We start from the raw sequence: 23,125 nt of genomic DNA on the forward strand, positions 1-23,125 counted from the left end.
GGCCGGGAGACAAAGAGAGGGGCGGGGGCGGGGGCAGCGCCGGCGGGGCTGCCGGGGCGGGCGCGCGGGGAGGCCGGCGGCTCGGGGCCCGGGCGCTGTCCGCGGTGCTGGCGGGGCGCGGGCCCCCGCGGGGCAGGAGCCACGGGCGCGGGGCCAAGCGCGTCCCGAAGGCCGCTCGCCCCGACCGCGGGCGCTCCGGGCAGTTGCCGTGGCAACGAGGGAGGGAGCGGGCTGGGGTCTGAGGTCACTGCGAAGTCTGTCCCTCCTCGGGCCGCTCCGCCCCGGGCTGGGGTGCCCTCCCCGAGCTCCTGGCACGGCCTCCCTGCCCCTGCCCCTGCCCCTGCCCCTGCCCGGAGGAGGTGACTCCAAAAGGGATGCGGGGGACGGGGAGGACGCGTCTACACCTGCGTGCAGGCCCTGGACCGGGACAGGTGCGTGCGGCCGCCGCATTCCTCCCGAGACCTCGCTCCGGACTATGCGGGACTCGGGCACGTGAGGCTCCGCAGCCGAGGGGGGGATGGCACGTCCCTCCCCCACCATCTGCAGCCGCAGTGACACCCACTCAGGTTTGCTGCAGGCATTTTTTTTTCTGTCCTCAGGAGCCAGCGCCACCTGCTGGTGCCCTGGCAAGCGATCTGTGTGGGCTCCTCCTGCCTCCCTTCAGCCGCGGGGCTCCCCCATCCCCGCCTGCACCCCAGTCACTCAGCTGCCTCCGCCCCGGGCCGTGCGGAGCCACGACAGGCGTCCCTTCCGCTCTGCAAGGCCCCAGCCTGGGTTTGCAGCTGGGCAGGCAGGCTTTCCTCTTACAGCCTGGGCAGGGGCTTTGGTCCCCCCACGTGTTCCCTAGACAGGGATCCGAAGACCAGCACAAAAAGGACCACTTGGGCTTTAGGGTGTGGCCCCCTCACCCCCACCCCCTCCTGCAGCTGCAGGGCAAGAAGCTTGCCTCCCCAGCTCCTTCTCAGCCCAGACCCATCCTGTCCCTGAGATGCACGCTTCAGGCACAAGAAGCCAGGGGACCCCATTTTCCCAACCCCACCCAGGTCAGGGTCACTGCAGAGGCAAGGAGAGTCCTCCTACCTCCTGCTCCCGGAGAACCGGGAAGCGCCAAGGTGGCCCCAGCAAGCCCCAGCCTGACCATCGTGCGGGAAAGCGGACCCCACAGCACTGATCTTGAGCTTGGCGGCCCCTCCTCTTTCCTTCTCCAAAGGCACTTCTCATCTGGAGGGGACCCAGGGTCACTCCAGGACAGCACTGAAGGGCCTGCGGGTACAGCCCCGGGCCTGGGGTCCCTACTGGGCGTGGAAGGAGTGTAGCCCTGTTCGCTCTGAGCTTTCTCCTGGGCCTGCTCAGAACGTTCCCGGACAGGCAGAGCGGACGCTCCGTTCCCGGGCAGGTGGCCCCTGCCTCCCGGGCTCTCTGGACCAAAGATGAAGCCGGGCTTTGTGCCTCCCACCTCTCCCCCCGGGGACTTGGCTCCTGACCAGAACAGACCTGTGAGCCTTTAGCCAGAGAGGGCGGAGGAGGACCCTAGAGCTGAAAGATGGCCCTCGCGCTTTCCTCTGGGCTGGTGAGTCTCTGCTGGGGGTCCCCCAGGAAGAAGCTGGGGAGCTTTGTCCTTCTAGAACCTTCCCACATAGGAGGCCTGAAGTCGCAGAGCACCTACACCCCAATCCCCTGGGTGGGTCCGAGTTCTGTGGGAGTCCTGGGCCCTCCAAAGAGCAGGCCTCCCAGGGCTGGGCCGCAGCCGAATGCTGCATTGCAGGAGGGCCGTGTGCCGTGGCCAGAGCCTCGACTTCAAGGCCTGGGCCCCAAACCTGCACTCTGCACCAGCTTGGCGCTATGTGTCTGTGCTCAGCCTCCCTCTTCCTCACCCAGGGACGCACATACACCCACACACAGACCACTGACCCCACTCCAGAGGAAGAGCTGGACCCCCGGACCAGTGCTAAGTGCCTCCAAGCTCCCGGCCAGCACCTGGCCCACAGGATACCCCCTACGGAGGTGCTGGGGGGTCCCCCTAGGGGACAGAAAGCTTGGATAGTGCTCAGAACACCCCGAGATCCGGCTAGGCACCAACTGCGGTCCAGCTCAGGGCTCTCCAGCAAGGGGCCACCCCCAGTGTGGGCCACTGAAGAGGACATGACCAGATGGCAAGGGACACCCCCGCCGTTTGGCCTGCCAAGGATCTAGCCCTGCAGAGAGGACTTCTCCACTATGAATAAAACCTAATAAACTGCCAAGGCTGGTGCCGCCCAGCCACAGCCCCCTCCCAAACTCATCCAGGGGTCCCCTCTAGGTTTCCCAGCACCAGCTCTCTCATGAGGCAGCCACAGAGGGAGGGGCTGCAGGGCCGGAGTGGCCACATCCCCGCTGCTTGGGTCCCCTTGGCCCTGCTCTGGCTCTACCTCCCAGGCAGGCCTCTGGCCAGCGCAGAGATTGGGAGCCGGGGTCTCTGGGCTGTTTGCCCTTGGCCACCTCCTGGCCCAGCCCATAAGCCTGGACACCGGTAGCAGATGGTCCCCTAGAGTGCAGACCCTCAGCAGCCCTGCCTTCACCTATGGGCTCCCAGTAGCCAGGTGGAGTAGGGTGCAGGGTAACGGTGTCTGGGAGAGTGAAAAGTCTGCAAGTAAGAAGGGTGAAACGTTGCTTCCCCCTCAGACCGCCCTGGCTCCCTTGCGGGGGAGGTCAGCAGCAGCCAAGATGAGCAGCCACAGACGGACGCGCACCTGCCTTTCCCAGGCCGACACCCCACCTCCACCGGCCAGGCTGATCCCCAAACCCTCACCAAGGGTTCTGCAGCAGGGTTCTTCTTGCAGCAAGAAGGCAGGGGGATCCCTCTCCAAGTCGTTCCTACAGATGCTCTGATGGTGGGGGGGCCCCACTGAAAGTTGAGGGCAGCCAGCCCGCTTCCCCAGGTCAGGGGCGTGAGACTGAACAGGAGAAAAGGGAGCCTCTTTAGATAACAAGGCTCTGCTCACGGGGTGCCGAGCCCCATCTCGGGTGCTCAGCCATATTCAGCAGGTCCTTTCTGGCTGCCCCGAGATACCTGTGGGGGGCCCCTGCGGCCTCTCCCTTCCCCGCTCCCCATCTGGGGCTGCCAGGGTCTCCAGGCTGGGCTGGACTTCACAGTCACCACTGGTGGGGACCTCCACATTCCAGCCTGGCCAGGATGTATGTCAGGAGCTCTGGACACTTGGGAGGGCACCTGAGCTATCCTGGGGTGTGACCACTCCAGATCCTTCTATTGAGACCCCCCTCCCCAGACTGGGACCAACACTGGTGAGCAGCCCCAGGGAAGTCCAGCCCTGTGCACACCAGAGGGATGGGGGACAACAAGAACAGGCTTGGGACACTCAGAGCCCTGGGCTGCGTCCCATCATGGCTCCAAGTGCACAGTCCCCACTGCACCTGTCCCTGCAGGTGGCCCACACCGAGCTCAGGTAGGATCTCCAAGTACAGCGGGGCAGCACAGAACCCTCCATTCAGGCACCTGTGGACACCTGGATCTGTCACTGGACCCTCCTGCAAGGGCCCACAGTCATGGCATGAGGGCACCCTGCAGGATTCTGTACCCGGACAGGGCCCAGAGGGACCCTGGGCAGTGCACGGACAGCAGAAGCCAGCCCCGAAGGCCATCTTTTCAAGTGTGACAACAGAGGCCGCCCCCTCCCCACTGGGAAGGAGCCCCTTGCCACAGCACCTCAGACCAGGGGAGGAGGGACACCCAGGCCCACACGAGGTGAGGTCCCCACCCCCCTAAATACTCTTCATTCATTCAACAAATATTTCCAAGCCCCGCATAGGGCCAGGCTACAGGTGCCTCCGAGATCTAGGCAAGGCTGCAGAGCACGGGACCCTGATGGCAGAGGATAACAGATTCCCGCGCCCGTCCCTCCCGGGAACCCAACTGGAACGGAGTCTGGGGCAGAGCAGGAGCCTCTTGGTGACGGCAGACAGGACGGTGGGCGCCCTGCAGCCGTCACACGTGAGCAGTCGCAGGCCTCACCCAGTTCTTTCACCTCTGCCTCTGTTGCCTCATCCGTGGCTGGAGAGGGAGCGCGATGCGGTCAGCCAACGTAAGCGGTTAGCATCACCACCACCGTCACCGCCACTATCTTTACAATTGTGTCACCAGAGCCCACGTGTACACACGTGCGTGTGTGCGCATAGGCTTGAGTGTGCACATGTTCATGTACATTGGTGTGTGCATGTGTACGTGTATGTGCATAATGGCGCGTTTAGAAGCCCGTGTGCATGTGTGTGCTCCCGTGTGCATGTGTGCATCTACGTGTCTGCTGCGGTGTGTGTGTGCGTGTACCCAGAACACAGGGCAGCTTCAGGCTAGGGAAGAACCAGCAACCCTCTGGGCCTCTTAGTCCAGGGGCTCTGGGCCCTGCCCATGCTCCCGCCCTACCAACCTCACCCTCTCCCCAAATCGCCCTTCAGGCCTCAAGCGACGTTTGTCTTCTGGAGGCTTTCCTGACTACCCAGGGACAGGCGACAAAGCCCCAGTGCTCCCAGGGCACAGGCTCTCCTTCAGTCATTTCCTTATTCCTCCCCACTGGGGTCCTTCACTGGCCACCAGGGCCACCAAGAGATGCAGACCAGAACCCTAGCCACCACCCCAGGCTGCTCAGAGTCTTCCCTTTCTCTCTAGGTTCTGCCTCCAAGCCAGGCAGGGCCTCTCCCCGCCCCACCCCATCCTGGTGTCCACCAGGTGGCACCTCTCTGTGACCAGCAAAACCGTGAAACGGGCAAGAGCTGAACCAGCTCCACGACCAGGTGCAGATGAGAGCTGGCACCCCCCAAGCCCCACCGCCCCCACAGGGGACCAGCCCAGGGGGGCCGGGTGGGCTGCCGGTCTTCTGGGTAGCACCCACAGTTACCCCTACCCTCCAGTACCCTATGCAGCTGGGACTCTGAGCACCAGGAAGTCCCCCAGAAGCCTGGGACCCCACCCCTGGCTCTCAGGAGTGGAGACAAACAAGGAGCCTGCTCCAGGCAGGGCCACGGCTCGGGGCAGGACCAGCTCCCAGCAAGCAGCTTCGGGTCAGCCTCCAGCTTCTGGCCTCCTCACCCGCTGCCCTGACCACGTCCCTCTCAGACCACGGTCCTGTGCCCTTGCCCACTCCTGACCTCCTACTGCAGATGCCTAGCTGCCTGCTGCTCTCCCACCTGCACCCAAACACTCCCTCACCCCCGACCCCCCAGGTATGGGCTCCGCTGTCCTGCCCCACAAGCTCCCTTACCTGTGCTTGCTGGAGAGACCCCAGACTTCGGGCACCCTACCCCGGGGGCGCTGAGCAGTTCACAGCCCTGGTTCCCCCTGCACCCTGGCCTTCTCCAGGAAGGCCTCGCAGCCAAGCACCCATCCACACCGCAGCAGCAGGCCGCCATCTGCTCGCTCTCGGAACACACAGTGATCCCTGGGAGTGGCTCACCCCCCAGCTGGCCCAGGGGCCCTCGGTGGCAAGGGACTGTGTCACCAAGCTCTGTTCCCTTCAAGGTAGCCAAGGACCAGAGTCGCAGAGGCTGAGTTCCAGTTTCCAGTGACTTTAGGGCTTGGGGGGTGGGGGAGTGGGAAGCGCTGCAGGAAGGAATAGTGACAGGATTCAGGTGCCTGCGCAGGAAGGAAACCCAGACACCAGCCCAGGGCAAAGGGTGCCACTCAGCCGACCAAAAGGGATGCACCACAGGCACCAGTGCCTCTGGCCTTGGCGGGACTATCACAGGACTCGGGCATGAAGCACAGGGACCTCCTCCTGCCAGGGCCGCATGAGAACCTTCACTGGCACCCACCTGGACACAGGGCGGGAAGGAGCCATTCTGTCCACGCTGCATCACTGAAACCCACAGTGGGGCGGGGGGGTGCAGATGTCCGCCGTCACTCAGGACACCACTCGGGTGATGGCTCCCATGAGCTGGTGATTGGTGTCACGGTGAGCTAGGGGACCTCTGCGTTAACCACCCCCAGCGGCAGGAAGGGCCTATGGTGCTGCAGCTGCCAGGGAAGCAGCAACCTCCTGAGTGCCCAGGTCAAAAGGAGGGGGCATCAGCACCGAGGCAGCCCAGCCCTGGGGCCCCTGACACCTACCTCTGCTGGCACGCGCCGCCTCTCTGTGCCGGCCCCCAGGCTAAACCCACTTCCACTTCCAGAGGCTACTGTGTAGGGCTTCCCTGGCCAGAGACATACTCAGCAGTCACCAGCAGCCCCTACCTCCATCGGCCGAGAAGCCCACCCAAGGGACACTGCGAAGGGTGGCCCGTCCCTTGGGCCTGTCAGTTAGGCCTGCCAGAGGGGCGGGGATGGTCCGTGGAGTGTCGGCCTTGAGGCTTCCTCCAGACACGGGGTAAGACCTGGGCGAGAAAGCCTTCTCACCTCCCCAGAACGCTCCAAAGGACACTGCTAACGATCAAACTGGAATCAGGGGGTGCCTCGGGTCACGGCCCTGTCCCCCTCACTGAAGAGCCTGACCCCCTGCGGTCAAAAACACCCTGGAGTATGTGGGTGAAAGATGCACTGCAGACCTCAAGTAGTGCACGAAACACGCACACACGCACATCTGCACACACCTGCATGCACAATCATGCAGACCAGCACACACCCTGCAAATATGCCTGCATATATACACACCTGCATTCACTTCACACACACAACCCTGCAGTATACCCACATAACCCTGCACGCACATCTGCACACAATGCCTACACACTGCACACATGCACACCTGCACACAACTCTACACACTCGTACTCCTGCATGCACACACACCTGCATACACACACGAACATTTGCACACACATTTGTATACACAGAACCCTGCATACAGACGTGTACCACACATGCACACACATATACATACACAACTCACATATACACACATAAACATGCATAGTCACATGTACGATACAAACCACACACACACACACACACATACCCACATGCATGTACACAGCAAGCACAGGACCAAGGAAATGGGGCAAAGTGTTAACAGGCAAATCCAGATTTTTAAAAAGTTGCTCTTGCAACTCTTCTGTAACCTTGTTATTCCAAAGAGAAAATCCGGGGCACCTGGGTGGCTCAGTGGTTGAGCATCTGCCTTTGGCTCAGGGCGTGACCCTGGGGTCCTGGGATTGAGTCCTGCATCGGGGTCCCCACAGGGAGCCTGCTTCTCCCTCTGCCTCTGTCTCTCTCTGTGTCTCTCATGAATAAATAAAATCTTTAAAAAAAATTTTTTTGAAAACAACTGGCTCCCCAGCTTCTGCACCCACACTCAGCTGGCCAGGCCTTCGGTACGGGCGCCCTCTACTTGGCAGGAATGCCCTCTCCCAGGGGCATGGCACCTGGGTGTTCGGGTTAACCCTTGCATGGACACCACAGCCTCGGGGTGCCCTATCCATCTCCATGTCCACTTACAGCTCACAGGTCAATCTTGGACAGCCTAAGTCTGTCCTGGAGCTGGCAGGAAGGGGACGAGGTGGCAGGGTCACGGCTGCACAACAGTGGCACTTGGCATGTATCCAGAAGACATGTGACATCACCCATGAGCCTTGAGCTGCATCCAGCTGGTGGCAGAGGTGGGTCACTGACTCCGAGCAGACTGCACTCTCGGAGGGAGGCCACCAACATCCTGCAGGCGATCAAGACCGTGGCCTCGCATGGCCTGGAGAACCCTGTGCTGCCACGGGTGCTGGCAGGTAGGGGCACTTCCCGGGTCACTCCCAGAGCTGTCCTGCAGGAAGGCCACTTGGCAGGGGTAAAGCCTGTTACTGGCTCCTCTCGGACAAGGGCAGGTGGTGCAAGAGGGAGCCCTCATCTGGGTGCACATCTGGCAGGCACCAAAGCCTGTCCCCGGCAGCTGAGGAAGGAGGGTTCTGAACAGTTACCTCCCAGCGTGTGGCTACTTCGGTCATACCTTTACCCGGATCCTCTTCCAGGGGTGGGGGGCGCTTCCCAGTAAACAAAGATGGACTCTCAGTCCTCTGCGTGTTCTTAGCTCCAAAAAAATTCACTGTGACTCTCATCCACAGAGTAGTAGAAATGCCAACGCAGGACAACTGTTCGTTTTCTAACATTGGTTTTGGGAAAAACACCTGAACACCCCAAATCTTAACTCCAAGCTGAGCGAGATGTGATGGGCCACGTGGGCACAGGCAGGGAGAGCCCAATGGGGTTGGGGGTGGTGGAAGTGAATCTGCACGACCCATGGCAGGCCATGAGGAGCCCGAGGCGGCACAGGCAGGTCCAGCCAGCAACGTCTCCAGGACTCCCTCAGCGAAATGCCCACACACAAGAGCCACCTGTGAGTGTCATGCTTTTGGGTAACAACCAGAGCTGACTTGGTTGGCTACTGGGGAGGCAGATACTGGTGTCATGCAGCCCTTTATACACAAAACCTGTCCTGTTCTGAACTGCAAGCATCCCTATAATCCTTTCCAACACATATGGTCTTTCCTTCCTCGGATGGGGTTAGCCTCAAGTGCCAGTGCGCAAGCCAACCCCTGACCTCTGCTCCCAGGGGCTGGCCCGGCTGGCGGGGTGTGGAGCGAGCCTCAGACAAGGAGACATCGAAGGACTAGGCACCCGCCAGATGGGAACTGGTACACCACCCGACTGGTCGCCCGGCCTCTGCTCCTTGGTAACCAACACCCGGCCCCTCCCCACAAGCCTATGAAAGCCCAGGGCCCTCTTGCTTCGGCCCCAACCCAAGGTGGGGGCACCGCTGAGCCAGCCATTTTGCAAGCTAGGGATCATTTAATCTCTAAGGAAGCCGGGTGAGCAAGCACAGGGAAGCGAATGGCACTGCAGGAACCCACACCCACGGCCTCATGAGCACCTTCCAAAATAAAATCAGAGAAATCATTCTGAGCTACATCTTCTGGCCAGAATACTCACCGGGTGGGGAGTGCAAAATCCCCAGTTGGACCAGTTGGGGGCAGGGCTGGGCTTCCTGTGTTCAAGTGCCCTCAGATAACTGGGTCCTGGCGGGACACACGCCCAGGAAACCTGCACGTGAGCAAACCTGCTGGGGTGCTGATGTCCTGTGTCTTTATCTCAAACTTTAAAACTCTTAAGGTTTGTGCAGGTCTGTAAATTTTACTCCAACAGTAAAACTCAACAAGCATTAAACTTTTTTTTTTTTTTTAAAGATTCTACTTGAGACAGAGATAGCCACCGAGAGTGCGAGAGCAAGCACAAGCAGGGGGAGGGGTGTCCCTGCTGAGCAGCTCCAACACAGGGACCCTGAGCCATCCAGGCCCCCCATGAGACATGAGACTTCTGATGCCCATGTGGACTTAGGGAGAGCATGAGGGAATCTGTGGCTGATAAGCAAGCGGTGCTGGCATCCGGGCAGTGGATGCAGGACGCCCACACACAGTATATTCACATCTGAAAGGCCTGCATTATGTTGGGGGAACTACAAACTGAGTTACAACTGATCTTTAAAAAGTTCCTCTAGGCAGTGCTGGCTCCCCAGTCAGTAGAGCACCCAATTTTTTTTTTTTTAAAGATTTTATTTATTTATTCATGAGACACACAGAGACAGGCAGAGACATAGGCAGCGGGAGAAGCAGGCTCCATGCAGGGAGCTCGACCCCAGGACCCTGGGGGCATGCCCTGAGCCAAAGGCGGCTTAACCACTGAGCCACCCAGGCATCCCAAGGATGCAACTCAATCTCAAGGTCCTGAATTCAAGCCCCATGTTGGACTGGAGGAAACTGAAGAAGAATAAAAGAAAAAGAAAAAGAAAAAGACCCCTCCGATCTTTTCCACAAACCATAATGCAGGGTGAGTGAAGTTAGGATACTGTCTCGGATCACTGGCTCCGTGGGGCAGACGATAAACACACAACAGCTTTGGGGCAGGGACACCCCCAACGGGCTGTGCAGCTAAAAATGCCATCACCCGTAGAACAGGGGTGAATAATGACAGGATGCCAGATTTGCTAAATAGTATTGTTTATTAAGGCTTGTATTCTCCAGAGGAAAATTTATCCGATGTTGTCCGTGACTCCATACAGGCAGTAACAGTTCAGAGAGTGACACGTTCTCAATACAAGTCTAAATAATACAGCTTAAACTCAGAGGGTCTTTTGGAGTAAATAGTTTTTGGAAAGTATTTGCTCTCTAAACAGTAAGATCCCCTACAATGGGCGCGTGCAGACTGTGCCAGAGCGACAGGCGTGAGCACCATTTTCATGCTGAGACTCAGACTCCGGGTGGCAGCGAGTTCCTCCAGGTCCCCCATTCCACAACACAGGACAGCAGATTCAGTTTCTAAAAGGTTTGCTTTTTTTTTTTTTTTTTTAACCCATTCGACAGGAAAATGAAATCCGACGCACACGGTGGAAGTAACAATTGTGGCACCATCTGTACGAGCAGACCCTACATGTGAAGCTCAGCATCGCGGGCAAACAACTCAGAACGGCACTGGGACTCACAAGTGAAGGGGGGCGGTATTTAGGATGATCTGCACGCAGGTGAGCACGGCTGACCGCTGAGCCCAGCCCTCCGCCAGCAGCCCTGCATCCGCCCCGCTGGGTGGAGGAGCTGCGAGGGCCGCGGCGGCCGCTGTGGGGCCTGACGCTCTGCACCAACACAGCATGCTCCCGAATCTGAAAAACTCAAATCTGTCTAGTAGAAAAATCAAGTGGACAGACAAGTATTTTAGACAGATAACGGGCAATCAAAATGACAAACCGGCTGAACAAGGTGATCATTAACCTGTTGATTTCAGCATTTTGAAAAGTACTTAACAGAACACAGTAAATGACAAAAGAAGTCATGGTTTCTCGTGTCGCTAATAAAGCAATAAAAGGGTGAAAAATAAGTCCCACGTAAAGATGTTAAAGGACAGTGACTCTGAGTAAGAACATAACCTCTGCCAAACCACCACAACGGAAGCTTCGGGGTGTATTAGGTTTTCTGTTCTGTCGTGAGGGTACTTGTGTTTCACGTTACGTCTGACTTATGAGTGGACAAAACACACTTCTTTATTAGTGAGCTCTGTAACCCTAGAATACATAGAAAAATACAAATGAACGCAGATCCATCTGGGCAAAAATAAAAGACAAAGAGCGTAAGATGCAACGAGTCGGGCCCTGCACAAGACAACAGCACCAAGCACATGTTCTCTTAAACCTTTTCAAACGTCAGCACATCGAGGAAACTGGTTCGTCCTTATGGTTTGTTTCGATTCTGCCGTTCCTGAAAAAGAGAAGGGACAGAGTCTAACAAACCGGGTGAACCTGCCCCACACACCCGTCAAGACCGAGGCCCGCCCTGGCCTGTGCACCCGGCCGGCACGCGGCCCGGGCCTGAGCACCACCCAGCCAAGCACCCCCTGCTCCAGGCAAGGCTTCTGGCCAGGGGTGGCTCCCACCTCTCCCCACGTCTACCTGGCTGGCTTCTCGTCAACAGGCTCAGAAGCCACGTCAGTCCGTCCTTACCACGGGGCAGCTAAACGCAGCCCGAGACGCGGGGACAGTCCAAGCAGCGGCCCACCGCTGTGTTCTGGCCGCATTTCCAATCTCTCGGGCTCACGGAGGACAGCTCCAAGCCACGAGCAGCCCCCATTGGCCTGCAGGCAGGTACCCCCTGGACCGACTCAAGGGTCTCTCTTCCCAAGCCCCACTTGCTAACTACGTTTAGGACTCAGGAACCTTAAACACCAACTGAGTCACGGGCAGAAATTTGTCCCTAACCTCCCCACAACTTCCAGAACCTAGTGAGCTTCAAGAAAAGACCCAAGTGCCACGGAACTAAAATAAACCATAGCCACATGCACAGCCAGCTGCCAGCCTGAAACCCACCAAGGGCCTTCAGCTTCATGACCTATGACCTCTGCTCTATCCCTGTGAAGTCAACAATTCAGTACTTTATTTTATACCTAGAAGAGTTCAAACACAGAATTTCAGTAACTGAAATGACAAGCCCCTCTCTTTCCCACACAGATGAAAGAGGGACCAGCTCATTCTCAGCGTGACAAGCTGGGCTGTTAGAACAGGTGTAGCTTCTAAACTGCCAACAGCACTATCATCTACGTGCCCCGTTACATGCCTTTCAGCTAAAAATTCTTTAGGACATTTGCCATTCACAGATGGGTAACGCTTTTCTCAACATGGGAAGCTAAAAAGGGCTGCAAACCCACGTATTGCCAACTAACATTTAATTTAAAAAGGATGTTTTTGGGGCACCTGGGTGGCTCAACCTCTGAGCATCTCCCTTTGGCTCAGCACATGACCCCGGGGTCCTGGGATCGAGTCCCCCATCAGGCTCCCCACAGGGAGCCTGCTTCTCCCTCGACCTGTCTCTCTGCCTCTCATGATAAATAAAACTTTAAGAAAGTAAAAAAGGGGCAGCCCGGGTGGCTCAGCGGTTTAGTGCCGCCTTCAATCCAGGGCCTGATCCTGGAGACCCGGGATCGAGTCCCACATCGGGCTCCCTGCATGGAGCCTGCTTCTCCCTCTGCCTGGGTCTCTGCCCCTCTCTCTCTCTCTCCCCCCCTGTGTCTCTCATGAATAAATAAAATCTTTAAAAAAATAAAAATAAAAAGGATGTTTTAATATCAGCAGAACAAATCTCGGGATGAAGTCTCCCAGACATACCAGCTTAAAGAAGTGTGTTACGCTGTCCTATCTTTCCCATTTCTGGGCCAGGTCACAGGCTCTGCACGCACTTCACTCCAGGGGCTGTGCCAGCTCTGGCTCGGGACGCTCCCGGTAGTGGGACAGGAAACGGAGATGACCTCACAGCCCACCTCGAGGCTTGCACTCTGGGTTCAAATGTCTGCACTCCAGCCCTGCCCCAGGCCCAGCTCCTCTTTACCACCGGTGCAGAGTTCAAGTTGAATACATTGGGTTTTCAAGGGGCCTCTAGACTGGGGCTTCCCACGTGCTGAGGGCAGGGCCTGCAGCCCCCGCGGCCTCGCTGGTCTACCCCACTGCCAGAGTGTCACTTCTGAGTGTTCCTGATAGAATTTCTGCACAGTGGTCCCAATCATTACATTCCTTAAAAATGGAAAAGTTGGGTTTTTTTTTTTTTTTAAAGATTTTATTTATCCACGAGAGACACAGGGAAAGAGAGAGAGAGGAGAGACACAGGCAGAGGGAGACGCAGGCTCCATGCAGGGAGCCTGATGTGGGACTCAATCCTGGGGCCCCAGGATCAGGCCCTGGGCCGAAGGCAGATGCTAAACCACTGAGCCACCCGGGCCGCCCAAAATGGAAAAGTTACGTAGTGACATCCACTTCATCATTGCCCTAATGACCACGCTTGGTAAAGCCCAGGTGATACGGCCCACACCCTCCCAGGACCGCGGCTTTCAGCCTCAGCCCTGCCCGGACCCATCTACAGCACGGGTCTGAGAGTCACTCACCTTGCGCACCACCTCCTCCTCCTCCTGGCGCTTCTCATAGTGAGAAAAGTCGTCAAAGATGGAGGTTGTGTGCTTGTAGGAAGCGATAATTTTCAGCACTTGCTTTGCTTTTTCTAAGGGCACCTCCTGGGTGTCGCGGGAGTTGGTGACCGGCTTGTTGTCATTATTCTCCAGCCTGATGTGCCGGAGCTGGTTATTGGGCACGTCCTTCACAAAAATCCACTTCACGTCAAACTTGCCTTTCCACTTGTCCTGAGACCAGACGCCAGCGCTTGTGCCGTAGTCCACGGGTGACTTCATCTCAGCCACCCCGCAGAAGTGCCCACTCCCGTTGACGCTGAAGAGCAGGTACACAGGCCCCTTGCTGCTCGCAGCGCGAAATGCCCCATCCAGGCGCTTGTTGCCGTGCTCTGTGCTGCACCAGATGGAGTACTTAATGGAGCGGTGGATGTCGTCCTCAGAGTAGCTTTTTATTATGAACACGCGTCCACTTTTAAGATTCCAATCAAACTCTTTAGGGTTATAGCTGTGGGCAGCTTTCAGTTTTTCAAGAACCGGGTGGGACTCCACGGTGGGGGCAGAACTAGGCTGGGTATTTCCAGGCGAGTTACCATCACTGCTGGTCCCTCCGCTCTGCCCAAATGCCGCATTTCTATTACGAGGGGCGACCCAGCGGGTTTGGGGTGGCTGCTGAGGGCTTGGATACTGTGGTTGGGCCAAAGGGGGAGGCTGAGTAGGAAGAGGCTGCACAACTGGCTGAGGCTGTGGGGCAGACTGGGGGGCCGGAGCCTGCTGCGGGGCCGGAGCCTTGGGCACGGGCCCCTGGTTGTCCCACGTGCCAATGTCCATGTTATGCTTTATCGGTGGAGGGGGCAGGGCGGCCCCAATTACAGGTCCGCTTTTTGCTTTCATTTTCGGCTGTGGTTTTGCTGGCTTGCTGGCAATGGCAGCCCACGAGGTTGGCTTTGAAACTGGCATATTGACGTTTGTCCCACCGTTGCCAGAAAGGACACCAGTCATCGCCACACTGCTAACGACCGACCCCACAGTTTTGACGGCAGAGGTGGTGACGTCCCCAATCTTCAGACCCACCATGCCCTGCTCCAGGCTGTTCATCCCAGGGGCCTTGTTGAGAGTCTCGCTGTGAAAGCCTGTCTGCCCGTCCACAATTGTGCCACCCAGGGAGCTTGGTGGGTAAGTGTAGCTGCTCCCATATGCCGAGCTCTGAGCCTGCTGCCCCTGAGACCCACTCGTCCCCCAGGCTGAGAAGGCAGGGTTTTCAGGGAAGAAATTAAACCTGTGCTGATAGATGTTGTTCCCCAGACCCCCGGGCTGCCCAAACACAGCATCATGCATAAAATGATGGTCTCCGTTACTGAGCTGTCCGTAAGTGGTGAGGTATGGGATCGGAGGGTCCCCTCCGGTAGACCAGGGTGCCTCATTGAGGGAGTAAGGAAATCCGATGGACGGTGGGTAATAGCTGGACAGGTAAGGATCCGCCATGGAGGGATAACTGTTACTCTGGGGAAACAAGCACGGATGAGTTAGACTGCTTCCAAGACACAAGCTGGAGGAACTTCCTGCTTAGGTAGAGGCTGACCACAGAGCGCCATCACTGCTCACGGGAAGGCAAAGAGCACCGAGCGGCAACAAAGCAAGGACTGAGAGAAGGCAGGTGGCCACCTGCAATGTCCTGGACCTGGGTGACACAACCAGGCCATCAGCAATCTACCCGGCAGCCCCCTCTCTCCCCTCATGGAGCAGACTGTTTGAACCCATCAAACTGGCAGTGCTGCTCATCTGCACACCAACAGCACAGGCAGCATGGCAGCAGGTGAAAACATCTTAAAAAGGCAAGGAGAGGTTTCGAGCCACAGGACAAACTGGGGCGCTCAGGGCGACGGGGCAGCTTGCCCCGCAATCTGGTGTCAAGCTGTCTGATGGCTCAACATGCCTGGGCGTCCCACCTCATCTGCAACACCCTTTCCCACCAGACTCCTCCCCACCCAGCAAGGGCCACTTCAGAGTGCCCTTCCCCACACCTCTCCTGATAGCCCACACCCTCTTCTGAGTCCAAAGGGGCTTCGCAGCCCACATCCACCCTGTCCTGGGCATTGCCTTGGGCTCTCACAGTGGCTCTGGCAGCATGGAGGGTCAGACCAGCTCCTTCACCAAGACTCCTTGTCCTGCCTGCTCTCTGGGGTAGAGAAGCCCTCACAACGGGCTCCAGCCTCAACTGAGTATATCACTGAGAAAATACCTGTGTGGCAGCCAAACCCTCAGAAAGGGGTTTTCAGTGGCTGTACCGCCCGTCGAGGCAGGAACTCATCTCAGGAGACTCTAGAAGTCAGCCCAGGGTGCAGATTTATACCTGGGATCAGCAGTTCTGGCAAAGGGTCTCCCTGGGGAAAGAGTCACCAGGAATCTGGCCAGATCTGGGCCCCAGAGGCCATGCCACTGTTGGGTGACTTAAATGGTATTGTAGGGAGCGTGAGTGCTGGGGGGTGTTGAGGGATACAGAAAAGGGGTAGAGGCTTTCCCCGCCCAGGGCAGCTGACCTAAGAGTGAAAAAGGCTGTAAGGAAAACAAGAATAGGGAGCAACAGCAAGCTTTTAAGTCTGTGACACCATCTTCTGACTACTCAGCGGTCCTCATCCTTTCCCCTACCTTCCACCTCAAATAACCAAGAAGTTCTATATGGAGAACACTGGCTAGAGACTTCCTCCTCCAATCCCACACCTATCTTCAGGTGAGAAGACCAGCTACCCTGGCTGCACAGGGTGTCTGGTGCCCTCGGTGCCACCTTCAGGCCCAGGACCTGCCAAGGTGGCAGCCAGGGAGGGCTAGAGTACCAGACATGCAAGCATCTCTGCCTCCCTACAATGAGAATGCAGAATAACTCTCCAGAGGACCCTAAGGAGAACGGGCTGCTCCCTCAGCAGTCCCTGCCCAACACATAGCTATGGTGACCCAGCCTCCTGGCTGCCAGGCTCCAGAGCCACATCCTGCCTCCCTGTCCCGTCTAAGATTCATGGGGTTTCAGGCATCACAGTTCCTATGTGCTCTTCCCGTTGATGGCAAACTATTCCAGAATCACGTTTTTAAATGCAATACTATTTCCCTATTGCAAAAAATCCTTGAATGCTCAGGAAGTAAAATTAATTAATTAATTAATTAAACGAAACAATCAAACCCAGACAACAAACAGCCACCATCCATGTTCTACAAGCCTGGAAACAGCTAGCACTACCCTCCCTTGAAAAGACGTCCACGACTCCGGCCCCTTTCTTGTAACCTCTCCCTCAGCCCGCCTGCACCCAACCTCAGCCCTCAGAAGAGCCTCTTCAGGGCACCAGTCAAAAGGGGAGAGCCCATCACCAGGTCTGGGCAGGGGACGTGCTCTGCAAGGCAAAGGGCAGCCATCCCCCCACCCCCGGTGCCTGACCTCAGCACCCAAAGATGGTTCGATAAGACACCAGGTGCTCTGGTGCACCGGACTCCCACGAGGCCAGGACCTCACTCGTGACTTACACTTAAATCTTAACCATAACAGAAAATAATTTAAGACACAAGATGACACCCATCACGTTCACCACTTACAAACCTAGCATTCCAGTCCCGCGGACCCCACCATGCAGACACGCAACTCTCCGCTGCCTCCAATCAGGACTATCCTGTGCAATGATGAAGCAACCCAGCTGACATCTCCTGAACCCCGCATCTCTGCTCAGAAAGCAGACCTAGTCGGGGGGCATCTGGAAGAGGAGGGTCAGCCCCGGTGGTAGCCCTGAAAGGACTTAACCCTCTCTTCCTGTGGTCTGCCAATGTAGGCGGGTCACGGTACAGCGAGCACTGGTGGAGCTGCAGCTTGCTGACAAGTCACAAAACAATTTTGACTACAGCTCTTCCTTGGGCACTAAATTCTCACAATAAAAGAAGCGAAGACTCCTCACTTCCAGCTCCCAAATGGAGCTGTCCGTCAGTGAGTGTCCTGACCAGTGGCTACAGGTCCCCCAGCAGCTGTCCCACTGTGCACTGTGCCCCACCCTGCACTATCATTCACTCTGTCCTCCTCCACACAGGGCCTGGAACCCCCCCACCCCCCCAACCAGCCCACTACCTACACCCAGGAGCCGGGCTCCAGGCCAGCCCTGCACACTCCTCCCACTGCCATCCCTCTTCACTGGGGCACGAGGGGCACCCTGCTGCCTGCCAGGCTGTGTGCCGCGAGTCTACCTTACGTCTTTACCCCAATATCTCACTGGCAGCTTTTTCCTGCTACGTCAGCCACCTTTCTTTCAAAGCTCCAAAAGCCAAGCAACAAATCAGTCTGCAAAACTTGTGAAGTGGGTCATTTGTCCTGTAAAGAGACAAGGGTGCGTTTACCCCTCACTTGCTACTGGGACCCACGCCCTCCTCCCCCGGCTGTGCTGGGAGTGAAACCCCCCAGTCCGTCTGTCCACCCATCTACAGTGTGTAGGGGCTGACTGCTGTGGCCTGATCTTCCAGCAAAACTGACATTCTACTCACTTAAGGGTGAACTGGAATGTGACCCCACTGACATGCCTCATCCTGGACAAAGCCAGACGCAGCCTGCCTGGAGCACTTGCTGCCAACGGATGTACTGCCACCTGACCACTCTTCAGCCCATTGTGCACCCAGGGCCACCAACGAGCAGCCAACATACCTGGGACACAGGTGCGTATGCTGGGTGGTGGACACACATGCTGAGCTTTCCCTCAGCATGTTGGCCACACAAGGCATAGCACACGACAAATCCCCTTAAGGACAATGCAGGTAAAACCACCACCCTGACATGCTCTCACATACACAGACTTCTAATCACAGCCTGTGGGAGACACAGGACCTCAAGAAAGGAAGACGGACACATCTTCAGGGCAAGATCAGGCTACAGAAGAGACTACGACAAATCAGCACTGAATCTCGGAACTGAAGAGTTTACACATCATTCCCATAAAGTGAACGTGCCCTATTACACAGACTGAAGGATTGAAAAGAAACTAGGAAAGTTTATTCCTGTTCCTTCCTGTCCCATCAGATGTGACCAGGAAAACAAGTGTGTCGATAACTGAATGTATTCTGAGTATGGTCGTAGCTGCCCACACTGGCCGGCCCCTCACCCAGAACCCCACCCAGAATCCCCATCTAGAGCCCCTCCAGAACCCCACTCAGAACCTAAGAGACCCTCATCCAAAATCCCCAGGGAGCCCCTTACCTAGAACCCCTCCAGAGCCCCTCACCCAGAGCCCCTCTGCTCCCCAGCGCTCCCCCCGGCCCCCGCCTGCCCCATTCCCTAAAGCTAACATGTATTCCAAGTCACACAAGGGGCCCAGACCATCAAGATGGTCCTGGGGGGGGGGGCGGGGGGAGACTAGGAAGGAAAAAATGCACCCGAGAAGCAGTGTCCCGAGACCTTTCTGGGGGGAAAAAAAATCACCTACCCCAAGGACAACAGTTCCTTCACAGCATGTTACAAGTTACATTAACTTGAAAGTCCTGCTTTGAAACAGTTTCCTAATCATCCCAGGTATGAGAACCTCAAACACAGAAACAGAAAGAGCTTGCTACTAGGAACATGTGGGCTAAAACAGCCACAAAGTAGCAACCACGGGGCTGACAGCTCTACCCCCACCCTCTCTGTGGCCAAACACAGGCACACAGAGTCACTCATGAGGCTGCACCCTTCACACACGTGCAGCCCGGCACGTCAACAATACCTCAACTGACAACTGGAAGTGCTGCTCCAGGCCACACAAACCACTCTCTCACTGACTCGCCAGCACTCTGGCTGCCTGGACACCATGGTGTACCCTCAGCCTGAGACCTGGAGGACCAAGACACAAGAGCTTTCCTCAACAGGGATCTTCGCCAGCAGAGTCCAAAACCAGGGGTGTCATCAATTCCCAGGGGCTTATCAGCAAGGAGGCCACACTGCATGGTGCCCCCACTCCCCATTGAATAAAGAAGTGACAAACACAAGCACAATAGGAGCCCTTGCCATGGACACGCATCCCCGGCCCCCTCCCCCCAATCAGTGGGGAACCAGCTGCCAAACTGGCTCCACCACCTGGGCAACCAGGCCTCTCCAGTCCCACTTTTTCATCCACAAAACAAGAGGACCAGGAACATGAGGATCTAAGAGCTCTCCTGTTACCTGCTTCCTACACTCCCAACAGTTAGGTGTTTCTGGAAAATCTGTTCTCAGTCAAGAGCATGCATTTACTCTTAAGGAGCGTGCTGATTAACCATCTTGCTGAAAAGCACACACCCTAACGGCCAAGATAACGCAGCTGTTTTAAGGCTGTTCATGGGAATGTCAACCTACAATGGTCTTCACAGCCAGCTTCCCCAGGGAGAAACAGCTGTAACTACCCTCCTGACAGAAAATCATCTGCTCCACTTCCAAAGCAGTCCTCCCAAATAACATGAAAGCTCCTGCCTTATAAAAACGTATTTCAAGAGTAGTGAAGCAACCCCCTCCAATTTTCTCTGGTTGAAATTTAGAATACACTTCTGCTATATTCAAGTCACATAAGGAAAAAACAAAATACCAAAATGAAATTAAGTCTGTTTCACTTCTTGCCATTAGCTCTAACAATGCATCACTGCAGCCAGGCCAGTTCTACTCTGCAGCTCCAGGTCCTGTGCAGAGGAGGGCTGGGGCTGGGTCCAGGGAGGCTCTATAAAGGGTCTCCTTGGTGCCTCTGCTGCTGAGCTGCTCAATGCAATAAAAAGGAGAAAACTGGAGAAAAGTTCTAAGAAACTTTAAGACTCTTTAGACAAGAGCAGACTAGGAAGAAAAGGAACAAACTAACTTTACTCCACTGCAAGAAAAGGCAAAGTTGGGATCCCTGGGTGGCGCAGCGGTTTAGCGCCTGCCTTTGGCCCAGGGCGCGATCCTGGAGACCCGGGATCGAATCCCACGTCAGGCTCCCGGTGCATGGAGCCTGCTTCTCCCTCTGCCTGTGTCTCTGCCTCTCTCTGTCTCTCTCTCTGTGTGACCATCATAAATAAATAAAAATTAAAAAAAAAAAAAAAAAGGCAAAGCTTGGTTTTATCCTAAAGCAAACATATGTAATACATTTAAAACCTGGTAGACATCATGCTTAAGCCTATACTGCACTAGCCCAGCGGACTGAACCAGGGCAAGCTGGCCCCCAGGAGACACCACCAACACATTTTTTGTCGTCACACTGGTGTGTGTGCAGGGGAGTCCGTTACTACTGGCATCTCATGGATAAAGGCCAGAGAAGCTGCTAAACATCCTACAACATACAGCGCAGCCCCCCAAAGAATGTTTCAGTGCAAAACATCTATAGTGCCAAGGTTGACAAACTCTGAAGCACCCAAGAAAAATGGGCAGCTGTGACCTTTCTGGCCCTGCACAGGTACCAGTTTGAGCTTCACGTGAGCCACCTGCTGTTACCATCCCCACAATTCTGTGGGCAGTCACTACAACCGGGTCTACCGAACAGGAAGAGAGGTAGAGAGAAGGCAAGTCCTCTAAGGAAGGGGCAGGGAGTCAGTGGTAGAGTGAAGATTCAAACATGAGACCAAAGTCTGGCTCCAGAGCTCAGTTCTTAGATGCTCTCCTAGGCCACCTATTCTAATTGCCCAGAGGTAAAATAAATCACCAGAAAATTTCAGAAAACTGCACACATTTCCACTCCATCAAAAACAGTGCATCACTGAGCCATCCATGTGAGGCCAGCAGAAGCCCACCTGCATGCAGCCCCCGTGGGACACCACTTCCTCCGAGAGCACACCCGCTACACTGCGCTCATGCCCTACGTGTAACTCAAGGACAGTCAACCAAGCAAGTGGTCAGTACGCTCTCTACTGCTAGTACTTTATACTGCGCTTCTTGATCGTTCAGGAGAATAAGGTGAAAAACTGTTAACAACAAAAATGTGTTACAAAACTCAACAAAAATGAACATAAAGATATAGGCCATAAAATAAACTCACCTGATTTGACTGTCCAGAAAGGTAGGGCTCAAAGTCATTGTCATGGACTGTATCCTTCTGATGCAAAGAACCATTTTGTACTAGAACAAAAAAAAAAAAAAAAAGGAAAAATATAATTTTTGAATCTTAAAAAGTTGCTTTGATGCACTAAGATCAAAAGTAGTCAAGTCTAGGGCAGCCCAGGTGGCTCAGCGGTTTGGCACCGCCTTCAGCCAAGGGCGTGATCCTGGAGACCCGGATCGAGTCCTGCGTCGGGCTCCCTGCATGGAGCCTGCTTCTCCCTCTGCCCGTGTCTCTGCCTCTCTCTCCCTCTGTGTGTCTCTCGTAAATACATAAAATCTTTAAAAAAAATAAAGTCTACACCCATCAACTCCTAGAACCTGCCTTTATTTAAAAAGGAAGACAACCAGCATCCAACTAATAGGTACACAAGTAATTAACGCGGTGATGCACAACTTCCAGTAACTTTACGTTTTTGACGCAAAGCTAATCATAATTCGATAGAAGTCGGCAAGACGCAGGTGCAGACAGAGTAACACAAGGAACTAGTAACTGGGTCCTGGTTAAGACGACCAAGCGGAGGTCAGCGGGCCCAGGGTGCGTGCAGGCCGGGGACCCCCGCCGCGGCTTTCAGCGCAGGGCAGCCGGGGAAGCTTCTGAGCTCTGAGCTCGCCGTTGTCCGGCTCTCCACTTACTTCCCACTGTTACCATGGCTCAGCCAAGAAAAAAAAAAAAAAGAAAGAAAGAAAAGGTAAATAAAGCGTTGAGCCTCTTCCAATCTTAAAACGTGATGAACCATATTTGGTTACACCCGAGTTTAAAAAAAAAAAAAAAAAAAAAAAAGCGTCTTCCAAGTAAACAAGCAAGTGTCACTTACGGGTTCTCCCCAGATCGCGTTCTGGGGGTTTGTCCGGAGCCACAACATCCCGGGCGATGCAGGGGGCCGAGGGGTGGGGGGTGGGGAGCGGGCGGGCGGGCGGCGGGCGGGCGGCCCCTCCCCTCCTCTCCTCCCCTCCCTCCCCGTCCCCATCCGGCCGAGGGTCCCTGAGCACCCGCAGGAGCCCCGCGCTCCGCCGCCCGACCTCGGCTCCCGCAGCCTCGGGGTTATCTCCCGGAAGCACACGGGAGCAAAGTTTCCGGTTCCAGATGCCCTTCCTGGACCTGCCCCCCCGCCCCCGCCCCCGCCCCACGGCCCGCCGCCGGTCGGGGGCCCCGCGCAGCCCGGGCCCACGCGGCTCACCTTTAGTGTCTTGTCCTTTTGTTCTCTGCGTGGCCGCAGGGGCCGGGAGGGCGCGCAGCCGGGCGGGCGGGAGGGAGACACAGAGTTACCCACGAGGACCGGTCCCGGGCGCGCGGCCCCGCCCCGCCCCCCGCCCCCCGCCCGGCCCGGCCCGGCCGCCCCGCCCCCCGCCGGCGCCCTCCCCCCGCGCCCGCCCCCGCGCCCGCGCCCGCGCCCGCCCCGGCAGCCACCTGGGGGTCCACGCTGGTGGCCGACATGCTTCATGAACGGCGCGGCGCGGCGCGGGGCCGGGGCGCCCGCCGGCTCGGGCCTCCCCGCGAGGCCGGGCCTGTCCCCCGCGCTCTCGCGGCCCCGGGCCCGCCGCCTCCTCCCCGGGCGCCGGCCGGGCGGCGGCGGCGGCGGCGACTACCGGGCGCGCGGGGCGCTCGCGGGGCGACGAGCCTGGACGGGACGCACGGACGAGGCGCCGACTCCAATGGCGGCGGCGGCGGCGGCGACGGCGGGGACGAGGCTGCG

The 23,125-nt window shown here is 56.8% G+C and overlaps 2 protein-coding genes across 5 annotated transcripts; one reads left to right on the top strand and one right to left on the bottom strand.

Moving 5' to 3' along the window:
• The first annotated feature begins 344 nt into the window (after nt 1-344).
• On the top strand, nt 345-5,625 carry LOC140618789 (uncharacterized). Of its 2 annotated transcripts, none has more exons than XM_072801704.1 (2): nt 345-1,570; nt 1,879-5,625. In XM_072801704.1, the coding sequence occupies exon 1, from the start codon at nt 375-377 to the stop codon at nt 1,314-1,316; it is 942 nt and encodes a 313-aa protein (XP_072657805.1). In that variant the 5' UTR covers nt 345-374; the 3' UTR covers nt 1,317-1,570; nt 1,879-5,625. The 2 variants fall into 2 exon arrangements, with proteins under 2 accessions (XP_072657805.1, XP_072657806.1); XM_072801705.1 differs by having other exon boundaries at nt 2,662-5,625.
• A 4,321-nt stretch (nt 5,626-9,946) lies between these two features.
• On the bottom strand, nt 9,947-22,968 carry YTHDF1 (YTH N6-methyladenosine RNA binding protein F1). Of its 3 annotated transcripts, XM_072801706.1 has the most exons (5): nt 22,840-22,968; nt 22,610-22,634; nt 21,370-21,449; nt 13,382-14,902; nt 9,947-11,211 (listed from the first exon to the last, which is right to left on the bottom strand). In XM_072801706.1, exons 1-5 carry the CDS (start codon nt 22,864-22,866, stop codon nt 11,185-11,187), a joined length of 1,680 nt encoding a protein of 559 aa, XP_072657807.1. In that variant the 5' UTR covers nt 22,867-22,968; the 3' UTR covers nt 9,947-11,184. The 3 variants fall into 3 exon arrangements, with proteins under 3 accessions (XP_072657807.1, XP_072657808.1, XP_072657809.1); XM_072801707.1 differs by lacking the exons at nt 22,610-22,634; nt 22,840-22,968 and adding an exon at nt 19,120-19,226 and having other exon boundaries at nt 21,370-21,455; XM_072801708.1 differs by lacking the exons at nt 21,370-21,449; nt 22,610-22,634; nt 22,840-22,968 and adding an exon at nt 15,642-15,783.
• Nucleotides 22,969-23,125: the final 157 nt, after the last annotated feature.

The sequence above is a fragment of the Canis lupus genome, chromosome 26 (assembly GCF_048164855.1).
Source record: "Canis lupus baileyi chromosome 26, mCanLup2.hap1, whole genome shotgun sequence".
Classification (NCBI taxonomy): domain Eukaryota; kingdom Metazoa; phylum Chordata; class Mammalia; order Carnivora; family Canidae; genus Canis; species Canis lupus.